The sequence below is a fragment of the Emys orbicularis genome, chromosome 18 (genome assembly GCF_028017835.1).
Source record: "Emys orbicularis isolate rEmyOrb1 chromosome 18, rEmyOrb1.hap1, whole genome shotgun sequence".
Classification (NCBI taxonomy): Eukaryota; Metazoa; Chordata; order Testudines; family Emydidae; genus Emys; species Emys orbicularis.
Window position 1 is genome coordinate 8,417,787 of NC_088700.1, and position 18,496 is coordinate 8,436,282.

The following is an 18,496-nucleotide window of genomic DNA, read 5'->3' on the forward strand; positions in this document are numbered from 1 at the left end:
TAAATTTTAATACTTAAATATTTCATAGGCAGCTGTTCTCAGCAGGCCTCTCTCTGCACTCAATAATAGATAAAGCCACTAGTTAAAAGACTTTAGGGAGGTTATATGAGGCCCCACTTGATAGAGACACTTGGATTTTGATTCTCTGTCGGAGTTGTTCCTGGCACTGCTTTTCCAGGTCCTGGCGCTTTGCCCTCCTCGGTAGAATCAGCCTCTTGGGCACATGGTTAGGAGACATTAAAACAACGCTAAAGGGCAGAGCAATGACGGAACCTACATTGCTGAGGTGCTATAAAGTTGGAGTAGCCCTTGTAAAATTCGACTCACTGAAGCTGGTAAATTTTACAAGGCAGCCTTTGAGAATTAAGAGTTTGCACCGGGAAAGTCAATACAGATTGACAGCAAAAAAATGTGGCGGTAGGTTAAGAACATTCACAGAAAATGGACCTGACGCTGATCACACTTACAAGCCATTAACTTTGAAGGAGTCACTCCAGATTTACACCAGTCTATAGCTGAAATGAGAATCATGCAAGTGTTTGAACATAAGAACAGCCATACTGGGTCAGACCAAAGGTCCATCTAGCCCAGTATCCTGTCTTCCGACAGTGGCCAATGTCAGGTGCCCCAGAGGGAATGAATAGGTGATCATCAAGTGATCCACTCCCTGTCGCTCATTCCCATGCTCGTGCTTAAAAGGCAATACGAACAAAATTACAGGGACAACATCAAGTAATTTAGGCCTCAAATTTGGGTTTTGTTCATTTTATTTTATTTTTTACAAAACTGAGAACTGTTGTCATGATTTTTTAAAAATACTTGGAATATTGATTTTTGTTTGGATTCAATCATTCTCCCTCTATGGTTTTTGCATACAGTTCTCACTTTGAAGATCCCATTTCTGTAGAGATTGTTTTTCCAAATACTTTTCTACCAGGAAGCTTTAGAGATGCTTTTTTAAAATAAACCTTTTGGCATTTTTCATAGAAGGCCCTGCGAGCGCTTTACAAACACTGATTTACCGATCCTCACAACACTCCTGAAAATTAGGGGAAGTATTATTACTGATGGGTCAGCTGGAGATTATATGACTTGCAGAGGTCATATAATTAGGTCATAGCGAGTGGCAGACCTGGGAATAGAACCCAGGAGTCCTGAGTCCCAGACCACTGCTGTAACCAACAGATGAAACCGATGACTTACTGTGGCAATCCAATTAAATTCCAATGAAATTAAAAGGTGAGAAATTCAAAACTGACAAAAGGAAATATTTTTTCAGGCATGTCATTAAATTGTGGAACTCATTGCCACAAGACATTATTTGGACCAAGAATTTAGCAGGAGATTGGAGATCCCTCTGAGACCATCACTCAGAGACCTACGGATGAGAACTGCTATATAAGAGCTAGGTAATATTATTTATATGAATAATGAGAATATGAAGAATTACAATAGTTAATGATGACAAAAATTTTGGAAGGGATATTAACCCCCATGCTTTGGGTTTACGCCTATTTCTAACTATTAGAGGGCAGGAGGAGGATCTATGTCGGGAGCAGATTATTCCACGCCTGCCTATCACACAGTTCTTACAGCTTCCCCTGACACATCTGGTACTGGCCACTGTCCGAGATAGGATGCTGGACCACTCGTACCTTGGATCTGGCAATTCCTATGTATGTAATGACACCAAATGGATGTGTGTACATGGGCACCTCCTCTAGGACAGGTGCAATGGATTGGCTTTACTGTGTATTTCATAGCTGTTCATTTTTTGAAACAGGCCTTCACCTAAGGAGTAAGAAATCCGAAATGCGATAACTGAGACGGAGCAATATTTAGATGTCGCTAACCTGGGCAGTGTTGTTTCTAACACAACTTTGGCTTGTTAGACTATGGTTGTTCCAGTGCAGGAATGGGAAGGGGGTGCAAATGCTGTGGGCTTTTCCCTCCAGAAAAACGTGCTTTGCAAAGAAGAAAACTGGGGAGTGGAAGGGGAAGGGGGGAAATTAGGGGATCTGATAACTCTGGAAATCCCCCTCTGTAAACCATCCCACTGGTCCTTATCTCAGGATTTTATCCTGCCATCCATCACCAGAGCATCTAACCACCTGCCATGTAAAAATCAATAGCAACAACAGAAGTCTCCTCGTGGACTTTGTGGTGTCTCTGGATCTTCTCCCTTTTGGAGGTAAAAATTGCTTGGGGTTCTCTCTTGTTGCTTTTGGTTGACTGATTTGTTGCGAGTCATTCTCACTGTTGTGGAAAGGAGTTTTGAAGAAGCATTTCCTAACGACGGGCAGACTCTGGATTCACATAATCTTCTCTGATAGTCTGGTGCTTAGGTGGATCCCCCTGGCTGAGAATGCTTTTGTCCCCAGCTCTCAAGTTCTTAATCCTGACCCTTATCGTATCTGACCAAGGTGTAAAGCACTCTTTAGAGGTGAAAGACCTAATGCATTGCATTCTGCTTCTTTTTTTCGTCTGCTGCACTTTCTGTGCAGAATGAGGAATTGGCATCTCCTGGATGCTATTAGTATTATTATAATATGTACCCAGTAGCACCTAGAAACCCCAGTCGAGATGGGGGACCCATTGTGCTTGGCGCTGTACATACGCAAAGTAAGACAGGCCTTGCCTTAGGCAATTTACAATGTAAGTAGGCAAGGCAAACAAAGGAAGTATTAGCAGCAAAGAGTCCTGTGGCACCTTATAGACTAACAGACGTATAGGAGCATGAGCTTTCGTGGGTGAATACCCACTTCTTTGGATGTGGGTATTCACCCACGAAAGCTCATGCTCCTATACGTTTGTTAGTCTATAAGGTGCCACAAGACTCTTTGCTGCTTTTACAGATCCAGACTAACACGGCTACCCCTTTGATAAAGGAAGTATTATTATCTCCATTTTACAGACGGGCAACCGAGTCACAGAGACTGATTTCAATGGGAATTTGGCACCTAAATACCTTTGACGATCTGAGCCTACGTGACTCGCCTAAGGTCACACAGGAAGTTTGCAACAGAGCCAGAAACTGAACCCAGATCTCCAGTGCCTTAACCATTAACAACAGCTCATGCAGTGCTCTAACTCACCCGTGCACCAAACAGAGCCTTGATTTCTGACTTTCTACATAGTAACACTTTTTCATTGTGAAGTACAGAGCTATGAGTTATGATTGGGTTTCAGGGTAATTTTTTCCCCCCATTTCTTCCTTAATATCAACTTTGCCATTTGCTGGAGGCAATTTTAATAAGATAATGTATCCATCCACTTTGAATATGCAGGCAAAATATTCTGTGATGACAAGCCAAAACCTTTTTAATCGGCTATATTTACCTTATCTGACAATCAGAGCTATGCAAACAGTTTCATGCCCAAACCCGCGCCTGTCAAGTTTTAGCTTTGGATTCTCACCCCTTCTATTTTCTGTGCATACCTTCCAGCATTTGGTCTGAAATCTGCACAGGAGGAGAAGGTATTTTTTAACAGCTCACTGCTTTTAGCCCGCCCCCAGTAGTTCCTCTGCAGAGACAGGCACTTCAGAATGAGCCTGGAGAATTGTATTTTTATCTTTGTGGGTGGGAAAGGACGGGTGATTCTCCCCCGCATTTCTGTTTTTAATTTTGATCACACATTTTATTTTTGCGAAATCTGGCAAAGCCCCAAATCCAGTTCTCTTTCAAGTCTCTGTGTGAGAGGAAGATATTACATGATTCCTTCAGATTTCAGCAACCCATCCAACTTCTGATACGCTTGCCTCTCAGAAAAGATGAACCGGAGTGATTCTCGGGCTGACTGGAAGCGGGCTCTACACTTTGGAGCAGGTCCAGTGACGTGTTTCTTAGGGCTTTTAAAATCCTTCTTGGCAAATAAATTATCAGCGACTAAAAGGCAGACGTGACTAGTAGCCTTCAGGTTGTAGTGTACTAACTATAAATATAACATTCGTCCTCGGCAGAGCATCCCACCTACACCAACCAGCCCTGTTGAGATCTTCCTCCTATGTCCCCTCACTAAGATATCCCTCTTACCTGCTCTGAGTAAGATGACCTGGTCATCCAACGGCAGTTCTGAAAAATGGGGAATTCGCTTTGCCCATTCCACCAAGGTGAAGAGCTGTTTATCTGCCGCTTGGCATATGTTGGTTACCGGGTCATTGGGCTGCAAAGAAAAGAAGACTTAAAATGAGGCACAACAATGTAGCGCAGGACAAAGAGGAGGGATCAGACAAGCAGCTGGGATGGATCCTTTCGGTCTGAGGGACCCAAGAAGCAAGATCAGCTCTCTCACACAATCACTACACTGAAGTAGAACGACTCAAGGTTAAGGCCCGTGGGTCTGGCTAAGTATCAGCCCCGGCTAGGGATTTCACTACAACAGTACAGTGCCAGCCTGTGGGGGTAGCAACGGTTGAAGTGTAGCGTTTGCCTTTAAAGGAGGAAATTTCAGTCAATGCACAATTTTGGCCAGTTGAAAAATGGAAGGTGACCACGCGCACACACAAAATGTCAGGCCTTCTGACACTGAGGGTTAATGGATTAATCTCTGGCCACTAGTGATGTGGATTCCATCTGCACTACTGATATCCCATTGCACAGAGACCTGGAAGTTAGGAGGAGGAGTGGCTAACCTGGCAAGATCTTACCTATACAAATATTGCCAGAGCCTCTAAAGACCAGCCAAACTGGCTCTGTCATGTAAAGGGGGCTGAGCTAGCTGGCCTAAGAGAACCCTTTACAGCAATCTATCAAATTCTGAAAGCTCAGGTTGGCTGTGTGGAGGATGCTCACAAAGCCTCTCACATCTTCGTACGTATTATCTGTATTACAGTAACACCACAAGGCGCCAACGGAGATCACGGCCCCAGTATCTCAGGCGCCGTACCTATACCGAGTGAGAGACAGGCATTGACCTGAAGAGATCTCAGTCTACACAGACGAGGCAGACAAAGGGTGGGAGGGAAAGATGAGGAAGAGAAAGGCGCAGTGACTTGTGCAAAGCAAGCCAGCGGCATAGTCGGGAGCAGAACGTAGGTGTCTTGATGTCCAGCACCGTGCCCTATCCACTAGAGAGATCATGCTACCTCTCAATACCCGACTCTAGCCAGTGCTTCTTGGGTTTCGTAATCATTGCAATCCAAGCTGACAAAAAGAGGAAAGAAAAAACCCCTCTCCCAGATTCCTCCTGCAGGGGGTGGAACAGTTCATGTGTTCTCCAAGTGTCAGAATGTCATAATTCAATAAAACACAACAATAGGGGCACTAAAGCAAGAGAAACCCCCTTCCCTTTGAAATACTACCCAATAACAAAAACCATCTGCTCGTTAGTTGGACAGGCAGCCTAAACAGACCAAATCCCTGTTTAGAGGAACTGCTAACAGCTCAAGTGGGATTGTGATTACAAATCGGATGAGACTATCCAACCCTCTGGAAAAAGTAAGAAAAAAAAATAAGTCATCGACTATTTATTTTACATCTCTGAACGTATATGTCTATCTATATACACCCGCACACTACCATACCTCTATAAATTTATATCTATAAGTCTGTCTATACATACACTGCACCGTACGGCTCCATTTAGAGGCCGCACCTTTTATTAAGCATAACTGTGTCCCTCGATGTCCTTAAAACAGCGTGTACAAAACCAGAGAATGGGTAATTATATTACCTTTGGATCTCATGGGAAAATCGTACTATTCTGGTGAAGCCTATAAATAGGACATACTATGGTGCTGGCTTTCTGTTTAGTGACAGATTCTGCCACCCTTACTAACCGCATGCAGGGATCAGGAAGGAAAATTTCCCCCTGATTCACATCTGGCCAGACGTTTGCTGGTGATGTTTTTTTCCCACCTTTCTCTGAAGCATCAGAGATTGGCCACAGCTGGAGGTGGGACCCCAGCTAGGTGGCCCAGTGCTCTGAGACGGTACAGAAAATCCTCTTTCTAGGTGCCTGGCTGCCGTGTCTTGCTCACATGCTCACCGTCATGCTAATGGCCAGATTTGGGATCAGGGAAAAATTCCCTCCCTAGTTCAGATGGGCTGGGACTGTGGGGCGTTTCACCTTCCTCTGCAGCGTGCGGTGTGAATTGCCTGCTGGTCATCTGGGCATGTCTCACTTAATTCCTCAGGGCTTGGGGGCACCTTGGTGTCTCCTGTTCTCTGCCTGTGGCGCACAGTTCAGTCTCCTGAGGATGCATTGCATTGGTCTAACTAAAGTCTTTGGGCTCAATAGAGGGGTAACTGGGTGCTACACAGGAGGCCAGATTAGAGGATCTAATGGTCCCTTCTGGCCTTAAACTCTCTAAAACTATGAAACAAGTCCTGTTTGAAAATTAAACCACTACTCGGTGGCACTACTCGGTAGATCCATTTATTCATGCTGACAAGTAACTTCTACCACGATTAGTCCCACCAAAATCAATGGGGTTATTTATGGAGCAAGGTTCTACTCAATGTGAGCAAGGGGATTGCATCCAGACCAGTACGAGTGACGGTGGCCAGATGTAGCCCTTCAACTATAAGCTCCTTGGAGCAGGGATGTCTTCCTCTGGGGCTTGTACCCGGCACCAAGGGCACTGTCAATGGACAGAAGTGTATGTAAGCTGTGTGTATGACTGACATAGTTGTACACACGGTGATGTAGCTGAATAATAGAGAAGGCCTATTAATGAAGGTAGAGCAGAAATGTAACACAGGTGTAGTTAGTCTCTTGCACCGATTTCACTATACGAATATACAGCTCACACTGGATATCCGACAACTGGTGCCCTGTTTTTACCACTGACAGAGGGAGTAACAGTGATCACACGTGGACAGCAATCCTGAATGTCCACGAGAAGCTTCGTCTGGGGAGTGAAGGACCTGGCCCATGATTGTAAGGGGACCAAAGACCGGTGAGGGAGGATGTAACATATCCTGTCGTCACTGTGGTATTTCCCTGGACATTCTGGCAGACAGGGACAGGAAGGGAACGATTGTTAAGAAGGGAACGATGGTGTTTTAAAGACCACACAGTGGATAAGACGGGAATTGTTGACCTAAAACAGGGCGCTCAAGGAGGTGGAACGGTGGGCAGTGTGGGAGACAAGTGGCTACTCCAGAGACCAGTGAACGAGTCTGGAAAGGGAAAGTAAAGACACTGCAAGGGAAACCAGGGGAAGGAAAGTGTTGTAAAAATAAATAAAATAAAAATGAGGTTCTGAGGTTACTAACCCAAATACTTCCCTTTTGTTTTCACATTGACTGTATTTTACCCAGAAACCACATTAAACATTCAAATGCTGGATGAAAAGCAGAGAAAATCCTATTTTTGAAGGAGCTAAGATTGAAATGTTGAAAAATATCCCCCCTTCCCCTCCCCATTCCATAATATGGCTCTGAGAAAGCCCCCGTTCTCTGCCACCTAGACTCCTTGTTCTTAACCTCTTTAAAGATACCTCTGTGCTGCTACTCAAAGTGCCTGCCTAGGTTATTCTCCAGCCACATAAAAGGAAACATTAACTTTTTGCCTAGGTAGCCAAGAGCTCAAATCCTCAGTACTTAAAAATAACAAGCACGTGGCAAGTGCTCCAAGATCAGGCTCCAAAGTGTCTTCACCGGCTGCCTGCAGAGAGGGCTGGGGGCGCGGAGTTGGTTATAATGCCCTCTCTAAGATGCTGGAAATCTCTGCTTAGGAGTTTTCCCCCTTCTTGCTCCTCTCGAGGCAAAGGACGTGAGAGAACCCAGCTATCAGGGCACTATTTCCTAGGCTAGAAGTGCTGTCCTGCGAAGGATCCTGCAGGGTTGTCACTCTGCCTTGGAGATGCCAGTCTGAAAAGAGGGACTGCTGGGTCTTACAAGGATTGGGAGGGGAGGTCAGGAGACATTCAGATTACCCTCTACAGCCCCGACATGGTTATGCCAAGCCTGGTGCAGGAGCTGGCACCTTCTGATTCCTTCTCCCTTGGTAATGCTGAATTCAGGGTCTGCCGCATTCAGAACCGTCTGCAGACTGAGGCGAGCAGGGACAGTGATACGAGCAATTCGCCTGAGGTCCCCAAGTGTTATACTCACATCAACGACTTCCAGCCTTACAACCCACCCTTGTTTCACTGGTGGGAGACTCAGAGGAGAGGCCAGCGGCTACAATTTTCAAAAATGGCCACAGATTTGGGGTGTTCCGTTTGAGAATAATTAAAAAAAAAAAAAGATGTTTCAAGCTGGGCACCCAAAAATTGAAGCATCCCCAGAATGAAAATCTGGACCTTGGGGACTTGCTCACTCAGCGAGACAGGAGCGGAATTAGGAATAGAACCCAGGAGTAGAGTTAACTACTGCAGGAGGAGTAGAGCCTGGTAGAGTTAACAGGGGCACACTCTGATAGGAGACTCTGTATCTGCTCTAAAAAGGCACCAGCCATGGCCTGATGGGGGACCACTGGGCATTAGTTTGCCTACACTGGGGCATGCATTAAAACTGGTATTCTACCAGAATTCCATACCACAGCAAAGGCCATTGCATTTTGCTTTGCTTTTGAGTAGGTTACCGGGATCCATAAGTAAAAGGCCTCCCAAACAGAGTAGCGACTGAGTTACCGGCGAGGCCTCGCTGCCTTGACATGGCGTTGGTGATTCTTTAAAAGCAGTGCGGTTTGCACTCAGAGTTCAGGGCTCTGCTTAAAATTCCTCAGAGGGGGCCACTGCTGGAGGGATCAGGCCCTGGGAGACAACAGCAAGTGTCAGCAAGGCCAAGATTCTGCCCAGCGCATGCTACAGGCGGCAGAGAGAAGACATAGGCCTGTCACAGACTGATAATCCATCCAACGTGCTTTAATTATACCTCCGATCGCTGTTCCGGGAACATCTATGGCATTTACTGGCCTCATTTTAATCACTGCAGCATGAGAAGCAGCTACGGTTATAGCAGCCCGGCCCGCCTCCAAAAAGCAAGCCACTTAGAGTCTTTGGAAATCTTCCTCGTTCCTGGCAAGCAATTCCCAGGCCTTGCAGTAAACGGTAAGGGCAAAGCACCAGCGCATGACAGAATTAAAGGACCTTTCCTGATCCTGCTGGAGAAAGAGGAACTTGGAAGCATCTTCCAGAAAACGATCACTCAAAACCTTCCCTTCAAATGCCAAATAAGAGCTACTGGGGATAAGGCCCATCACAGTTACAAGCTTTCCCCTTCAGTGCCCGGGGGCCGTCCGAGGAGAGACTTAGACTGCAGAAGCCCTAGGCACAGGGTTGTCAGCTGATAGGCATGGAAGGGCAGTGACACAAGGGGATAGCAGTGGAGAGATAGAATTCCTCCTTTTCGTGCTGCTGAGTTATAGGAGTCAGTAGAGAGACCTTGAATCGCCAAGCTGCAGGAGGTGATCAGCTCCCTACAGCTGGGACAGAGCGCTGCTCACAAGAACACCCGGCATGAAGGTGCTCTGGGTGCAGACCTCAAGAGAAGCCCCATGATGAACGTATCCCCATGCTGCTCAGTGTCACGGGAGGGTTTTGCAATTCGTGCCACGGGAAACCGAGACCGTTTAAAACCGGGAGCCGTGTGAAATGACAAAAACTGCTCAGCGTCACGATTAGCAGCTACCCACCATCACTAAATAACCGCCCTTGGGTGCGATCGCTCTCCGAGCAGGTGTTTTAAGGGCGGCCGTTTAAACCCCAACTCTCAGAGCTTGTGTGCAACGGACAGGTCTGAGCATTTTCGTGGGCAGGTCTCTTCTCGGTCACTGCAGCGTTAGAGCCCTTCCACTCGGGAGAGGCAAGAGGAACATGGGACAGGTGGCTCAGATCAAGGTAGTGTTTGTTACAGCTAGTATTCCCCTCCTCCATCCCACTGTCTCCTGCCACCCAGCGGGCTCAGAACTGCTGCAGTATCTCCCCTGCAACCAACGTTCAGCTCCAACAATGGTCTGGGCCAGCTCAGCGGAGACAGGCCACACCTGTTCTGATTTCCCTCTCAATCCCTGGGAAACCCAGGGTGGCCTCTCCCCAACATGCCTCTGCCAGTTGAGGCCTTAGACCTCTTCACAGCCTACACAGAGCCCTGCTCTACCATGGGTCTCACTTGTGTGCCCACATTCAGTCTGAGCCACTCACAGTTGCCTCAGAATGGATCGTTTGGGCTCTGGTGCTGGTGGGTCATGCATGGAGCTAATTCCCTTATTCTCCTCCCCTGCTGTCTGCTTGGAGAGCGATGCTGAGGTCCCCCCCCTCCTAGATTTCCTGGTCTACATAGGATTGGGCATTTCCCGGAGATTACAGAACCTCACAGACCCGGGGAGAGGATTGCCACAGCCTGAGCAAGGATTGCAGGCACGCCACTGTAGCCCAATGGGTCTACGGTGGGAAGGATCTGGTTATAGGCAGGGAGGCTGTAGGAGGGGGTTAGTTCATACAAGGCCTGAAAGAAAGTCCCTGGAATCACAGCTGGTTCCATCCTCCCAGAGAATTCCATGCGGCAGTGCTGGGAGCAGATGCACCAAGGTGTGGGGGCTTCAACACAAGGACCCAACGCACTGGGCTAACGGGAACCAGCTTGTATTTTACGCTGTATCTATTAGGTACTGAATTTGTCTGCCTTTCCATCACAACAGCTCTCCCGGGGGAAAACAGACTCTCCTCTCTATCCACCCTGTAGCCTCCTCACTGCTTAGCCACTGATCTCATACATCTGCTAAACCTGCTACAAATGTCACATCATTGACAGAAGCCGCTTGACAATAACAGGACATTTCAACAAGCCTCCCGCCTCTATTGAGATGCAGCACACATCCTTGTTCACTGTAATGTGTGCTGAATTATGCAGGAACCAGCTTTCAATTTGCTACAAGAGGCTAGGAGAGAGACAGTGCCAGATGAAGCCATTTATTTTAGCTCCCTCTCTGGGGTTTGTTTTCAAGTCGGCGCAACTCCGGCGACAACTCCCCCTGAGGTATTTCTAATCCTGATCGCCAACACAGCCGTCTAGTATCAGAGGCACCGTCATTAACTGAGGCACAGATCACCAGCTCCTCCCTGCGGGGAAGCCCCGACTGCTTGATGGGGATGGAGATGCTCTGCTGTTTATTTAGAACAGGAACGGAAGCCTGGCATCCAGCACCTGGGTGGGTACAACTGATCTCCGTGTTTGGTGCATCACTGAGCTATCCGATACAAGTCAGCAGCGCACACAGCAGCTCATATGCTGGTAGCTTCATTTGTGATTTTCTGAGGTGCCACCAGACAGGGCATTCCCTCTTCCCAATCCTATGCTCAGTTCTTGTCGTTTTGTAGTGTTACTGTGCGCTGTGAAAGAGCCGCCATACCCCACCCCAGAAGTGGCTGCATTTTTTCAGGATTCTCATAGATATCCAGTAAAGAGTATCGGGGTCACTGGGAAAATGCTACAGAACAATAAGCTACTACAACATATTATCGCCGTCCCATTGTAGTGCTGGTGCAAAGAGCTCAGGCACTACTGAATGTCACGAAACATCATAGGAGTGCTTGGGGCTTCTCACACAAATAAAACGGGCACAGTTCCTTGTCTAGAAGAGCTAGGAACAATAAACTATGAGGGCAACTCAAAGTTTAGAGCGGAGAGATGGCATCTTGCTGAGTGCTCTAGACAGATTAGCATGGCTTGGAGTGAACCAAAATAACTTTGACTTAGGACATGCTCCCCGCGCTTCTTACAATTAAAAGCAGAGGTACCTCTGGGCCGAGAGATGAGCAGAGATTTTTGCCACCACCCAGCACCACCTCTTGAAGGAAGAGGCTTTAGGAATGGAAAAGGATCTGGGAGAAATGGTGCAATTAAATCTGGGGTAAAAATCTACTTCATCAGTGTGGATTTCCGGTTACAGAAGACAATGAGGAAGGCATGGGGGAGAACATGTGCAATGACAAAAGACTTTCTTAGTGGAAGATCATACACATTCTGCAAACGTCTCCCTTACTATGCTTGGCTCTGCCTTACAAGACCTGAAGGAATTCTCAGCTAGTTTGTAGCAGTATAGCAGACATGGTGCAAGTTGATTAGAAGACTCTGTATCTCGCCATCTATTCGATCTGAGCATAGTGAGCCTCAAACCACCAGTGGCGCAGAAGGTATTCATTTCAACGCTGAGAGCTGGTGGCTCTTTACTGCATTCAGCTGTGCCAGGATCGGCGGCAGGCCAAGCTCAGTGAGTGTGAAGTTTTCCAAACCTACCCCACTTAGTCTGGGTGTGCACCACTAGCAGGAGGTCATGAATCTTTGTTTTTTTGACAGTTTAAACTTGGACTCTCTTCCCCAAGAGGAGAAATTAATTAAAAATCAAAAAACTAAACATGTTTCCCCAGCTAAAGGGCAGCCTGTGTTCTCTATTAGGAAACAGAAGAACATTGCTAGACTGGCTCAAGTAGATGGTTTATATACAATGTATGCATATATTACTATATTTTTTCTTATAATCTCTGCCCTTCTCCCCCGCCCCCACTCTTAGCTGCTTTCTGAGCTTTCACCCTCTACCCTATTTGATCCTGCAGTATTTTATTCTCTTAAGTGGTGCATGAGCCCAGTGTCACTGGAGTCAGAATCAAACTCTCAAATCCTTAACAAGATTAGGCAAAATGATTAACACCACACAGTACATAAACATAACTCTCAGTGTTGCCAGCTCTCATGATTTCACCACAAGCCTCACAATACTTGATGTGGTTCTTAATGCTCCAGATGCTGGAGTCATGTTAGTACATGAAAAGCTCAGCTTTCATTTAAAACAGCACACAAGTTTGTAGCCCTGATAATTACAGAGAAAAGCTGGAAATGTGTGACCCAAGTTTACTTCAAAGGCTCAAGAAATAAAAAAACCCACATTTATTAGTTTACTTTAAAAAAATCATATGATTTTGGGGGCCTGATATATAACTTTTGAATGTTTGGCATTGGGAGTAACATAACTACAATGTATTATAGCAAATATCTCTAATTTGTCACTCAGGTTAAATACTAATAATCAGAAATCACCCTGTGAGCTTTGCTGCATCGAGACATAAGAAATCTATACATCCCACCCCACTACCAGCAAGACTGTGAATTGGACTTTGGACTTTATAAGGCCCTTATCCCCTCCCCCAAGGAAAAACCCATTCAGGCTAGGTGCTCCCATTTTAAATGACAACAATTATTTCTCCCCTCCCCCCCCAACCAGTTGTTTCTACTTAAGAGACTTCCCAGTCCTCCAGCATCCCAGTGTTCCGCTGGTTAGAACCAAGGGGAGGGTTTTGGGGTGGAGTCACTAGCCGCACCCACTGAGCCTCATGCATTATAAATTTGCTCAAACTGGGTAGTGACCTCCCCTAATGTGGCAGCTATTCTCAGAGGAGCAGGAGTTCATAGACTATAAGGCCAGAGTTGTTATAGCTGAGAACAGCCACCTAAATGGAAAAAAAAATGCTCTTTACAAAACAGGGCTCTTTAATGGGAGTGGTGGGGCCACCTGTGGGTTATTTATGCAGCATCTGCTGTTTAAAAAGGATTCTACTAGAGTCCAAACCCTTAAAAGGGGCTGAACCACAACTCTGGATCCAAACACTTCAGAACACTGAGTGGGTTTGAAGTCCAAACCCTCATCCAGATATATATATTTTATAATGGATCCAAACAATTCTCAAATTTGTGGTATTTAAAAACCTACAGCTCAGTTTTCCCGCTGTAATACTTTTGCATTTTAGTGATAATGGCTTAAGTTGATTGCAAGTTTTTCAAGGCAAGGCTTTTACTCCACTGTTTATATAGTGTCCAGCATAACAGGCTGTGTTCCCACAATACAGATAATTTCTATGCACCCTCCCAACTGCACCTCATCACTAGCACCTGAGCACCTCCCAGACGTGCAATTGTTTTATCTTCACTACACCTCTAGGAGGAAGGGAAGTGTTATTCCCATTTTATAGATGGGGAAACTGAGGCACAGGGCAATCAAACATTTTATCCAAGGTCACACGGGGTGTGGCAGAGATGGGACTAGAACTCAGCTTTCCTGAGATCCCAAGGGCCCCCCTTCCCCTTAACCATGCTTGTCTGCATAGTCATGGAGTGACAGCATTCAAGGCCTTACCACCTATTCACTCCATTGCATTCCCACAAACGGGATGGTGTTAGCGCACATGGGAAAGGGGCAGGCATCCTTACCGAGCTAGGAGTCAAGCCCATATTTGCCTCGATGTACGTCTCTGTCTTTGGCTCCACTGCGAGTTCGGCTTCCAGGATCTTCTCCACGGGCATGTCCTCATTGGCGCTACTTGTCGACTCCACCTCGTTCTCGTTTCGGTCCTTCCCTCGCTGCCTCTCCTCCTGCACAGCTGCAGACACAAACAGGGAAGAAGGGAGGCACCGTAAGTCTATGGTTCTCAGCGCTGGGATGGGGAATTAAAACACTGAGATTTGGGGAGCTGTGAGGATCACTAGGCTTCAAAATCGAAAGGAATATTGACCTATGGTAGCATCAGCATCTGCTGTCATGTAGGAAGCCCGGGTTCTCTTTGACTTAACCCTTTCACTGGCATGGCCAGTGGGGACTCAGGCCTCTGGAACCCAACTGAGGAACAAAGCAAGCATTAGTTGTGAGACGAGTCGCCGTACAGTTCTCTTGGCCCAAGAAAAGAGCTAGACTGGGCATGTGCATCTCTGCAAACAAGTTTGGGAGCAGAACCTAAAGAGATTTCTCCAGAGCCCCCTCTTCCCCTCCCACAAAAATTTGTCCTTGACCAGAGTTTGGGCAGCTGCAAAGAACCCCTCTCTTGGAAAGAAACTCTAAAAGGTTAAGGAACTTGCAGTAAAGAGCTAAGGAGGGAGCCGGACACAGGTGATGCAGCTGAAGGGAATGGATCAGTGCTGGGATAGGGAGAGAAAAGGGGGCTGCTAAGTGGCAGGATGGAGGAATCCCAAAGAAAAGAAAGAAAATAATTCTTTTAAAGCGTGAGTCCGGATAGCCCAACCATTTCTGGAGGCTGTCCAGGGTGAATTTCCAAAGAGGTCATGCAGGGTTTTTCAGCTGCTTGATTTCCACTGACTTTGATGGCTGCCAAAAGGCCATTATTATTATTACAGTACCACCTAGAGGTCTCAGCTGAGATCAGGACCCAGTCATGCTAGATGCTGTATGTGCAGCAAGGAAGAGACAACCCCTGCCCATAGTGCTGAGCATCTAAATAGACAAGACTGACACACAAAGGAAGCATTATTATTCCCATTTTACTGCCAGGGCACTGAGTCAGGGAAAGAGAAAGTGACTTTCCCAAGGCTACATGGGAAGTCAGTGGCAGAACTAGGAACTGAGCCCCCAGTCTCCTGAATCCCAGCACTTGTGCCTTCACCTCAAGACAGTCCTTCTCCTCACTTGTGTCTTTGAAGATTCGCTCCCTCTACACTGAAAGGGAGTTTCTTTCTGCACCTGAGTCCTTTCCATGATGTCAAGGGCTTTGATGTCACGTGTTAAGACAAGCAAAACACTCAGCCTACGAAACCCTCCCACCCATCCAGCTTGGCCCAGTCTCACCTGAATTCCATCCCCATCTTGTCATGTGTCTGCTCTACTTTGACCATCCTTGTCCCTTTAGAACCTGGCATTAGAAGCGACAATGTGTCACCAATATTTAAAAAAGGATAGAAGGGCAAAAAAAACCCATCCCTCCCTTGTGACATTTGGAGGGGGAAAGAAACCAGGCAAGAACTGAAGATTAAAAGCTGGCTGATCAGAACCTTACAGTGCACTGTCCAGCCTTGAGTCACACACACACACACTGAGGAAAGGGAATGCCTCCCGAGCTGTTCACACCACATCCAGGGAACGCAACAGATCTGGAAAGCAAACCCTTTAATTATATGGGAAAAGCCACTGCAAAAACCCTTGTTGTCCAGTCCTCCCTACCTGGCTGTCATCCCAAGACGCCAGCAGGAAAGTCCCCGAGCAGCCACCAGACCTCCCACAGATCAAGAAAGAAAGGCCTTTTGCAAGAGGATTCCTAGGGAATGCAGAGCGTGCCCACCCTTCCTCCCCTCTGAGGCAGTAACACTGCCAGCCACGTGGCACTGTCTACCAGTATGTGGAGACGGAGGACATAACTGCAATACGCATTCCCAGTTTGCTGCCTGGAGGTATCGGGCCAGTCCCATATTCTCTGTCTCCAGAAAGCTGGCTCCCCCCCACCTCTCTTGGTACATAACATGTTAATTTTCCAGGATAACATAAGATGCCACATACTTTACTGAAAGATGCTTCTTCCCTTGGCCTAGGCGTCTACATTCAGATCTGGGAGACAGGATCCTCCTGTGCTCTGGTTCTTACTCTGATACTGATTCCCTCTGGGACCAAGGGCTTATCACTTAACCTTTCTGCCTCAGTTCCCCAAATCTATGCCATGAGGATAATCTTACCTATCTCACAAGGATGTCAGGACCATGACTTAGCTAAAGTTTAAAAAAGTGCTCTGAAGAGGAAAAACACTGTATACGTGGGTTATTATTGATTATTATCATTCATGCCAGTCTCCATTTAAATGTAGCACACACCGTTTTAATGGCAATAACCTAGGAAAGCAGCACATTATGTAGCTAATTGCATTAGCTGATCTTTCCAAATACAAAATCAAGCTTTAGAAATGGAAAAGAGCCAATGAGTCATCTCATTCATCCACTCCCTAGTACAGAATTGTTTCCTGCAGTACATTCTAGCCCATTCTAGTCCAGAACGACTCCAGCCATGGAGCGTCCATTGCTTGCCATGAAAAACAACCATCATTTCACCCAGTTCTTTGCTCAGTATTGAAAGAAGCTCAGTAATGCAGAGAAAACACTATTAGCAGCTATCCTAATCCATTATCTCTTTGCTGGATGTGAAGCTGATTATGTGAGCTAATGGGAAGTAACAGGACACAGAGATTGTTCCATTGAAATCAGCACAGTACGTAACACAATAAAGCTTTTAAATCAGATTATCAGGTAAACTGGCTCCATGCCACGTGCAAACATAAAATAACAAAAAATATGGGAAATTCAAACACATGCTAAAAGATTACACAATAGAATATGGCAATCGTGTTAGTCTTAAACTCATCCTCTATGTCTAGATCATGCAAATGCTTTTCAATTTTATCGTTAGCCTCCTGTCTTAAACTGTAGTGTAGTGTTGTTACTCTGCTGTTAAACAGCAATCACATTCCACCCCAGAGGTGGATGCACCTCTGTGGAGGGTAAAGTGATTCTTGTACATAGATATATATGTCACTACATAGCTCTATAGTCTCTAAAGTGCTTTGGGATCCTTTGAGCTAAAAGGTGCTATGTAAAAATAAGTACTTAGTTTTGCAAACTGATCTAAAGTTTTTTACTGTGTTTGCTACATCTCTAAAGGCACAATGCAACATCTGCTAAGTGGGGAGTCAGAACCTGATATTCTGCTGTGGTAAAGCAGCATAGATCCAATTGATCTTACATCAGCCTAGGATCTGGCCCTGGTCTGATTCCTTTTATAGGCTGACATTAGACCCTTAATCTCCCTGTTACTGGGGGACGGAGGTGCCTCTCTCTCTCTCTCTCTCTCTTTCTCTCTCTCAACTGTCATAAGCCTAGAACTTTATTGCTCATAATGTCAACCTTTCATTCAATCTCACAGATGCGGCCCCCTTCACTGGAACTCCTTTGGGCATGTTACGGGAGACAAATTGGCTACAAATGACGCTGAGCAAGCCAAAAACCCAATTTAAAAACTTACGACAGAGGCAGCCCTGAGCAAATGGGATTTTAACAATGACTTAAGCTCCAAAGATCTAATATACAATAGCAGCAAGTTCCGAAGAAAGAGTGCAGACAACAAGTCCTTGCTATGAAAGTAACAATTACCAAGGGAACAGGCTAAATTCTCCCTCATCAGGAGTTTTTACATCGACTGGAAGTCATTCTAAATAAACACACTGGTTCAACCACAGGTTATTGGACCCAATGAAAGAGTCACAGGGTGACATTCTGTGACCTCAAGAGGTCTGACTGGATGATCACAATGGTCCCTTCTGACCTTAGCTCTATGAATCCTGACCCAAAGGAAACCCACTGAAATGCCCTCAGGTATGAGAAGCTGTAGGTGGGTATGGAGAGAGCAGATCTTACAGAACATGATGGGACAGGGAGACACCTGAACAGGTTTCACTAGTGACGAAAGTGAATCTGGCTGATGATATAAGTGATAGACAACAGATGGAACAGACACAGAGAAGCCAGAGAGAGAGAATATATAAGTATTGTTATTATTACTGATCACTGCTGAAAAGCAGTACACCAAAAAGTTTGTTCCACAGGCAGTCTGTGCTTGTGGCTGGTGGAAAGCCAACTCTCAATTCTGCTCAACCCAAGTCTAAACCCTTGAGGCAGACTTGCTCCAGCCCGGCAGGTCAAGACAATGACACCTGGTTAGCAGAAGCAGGTAGCACGTTGTCATCAAATGCCCCAGGTCCAAAACGAAAACAGAAACCCCGCAGTAA

At 46.1% G+C, this 18,496-nt stretch overlaps 1 protein-coding gene across 1 annotated transcript in view; it reads right to left on the reverse strand.

Annotated features, from left to right (window-relative positions):
* Nucleotides 1–18,496, reverse strand: part of RXRA (retinoid X receptor alpha) — a 71,035-nt gene that overhangs the window by 13,755 nt on the left and 38,784 nt on the right. Inside the window, exons 4-5 of the mRNA XM_065418718.1 lie at nt 14,154–14,323; nt 4,035–4,164 (exon numbers count right to left, since the gene is read on the reverse strand). Of these exons, the coding sequence (XP_065274790.1) occupies nt 4,035–4,164; nt 14,154–14,323 (300 nt within the window). The remainder of the gene's footprint in view (nt 1–4,034; nt 4,165–14,153; nt 14,324–18,496) is intronic.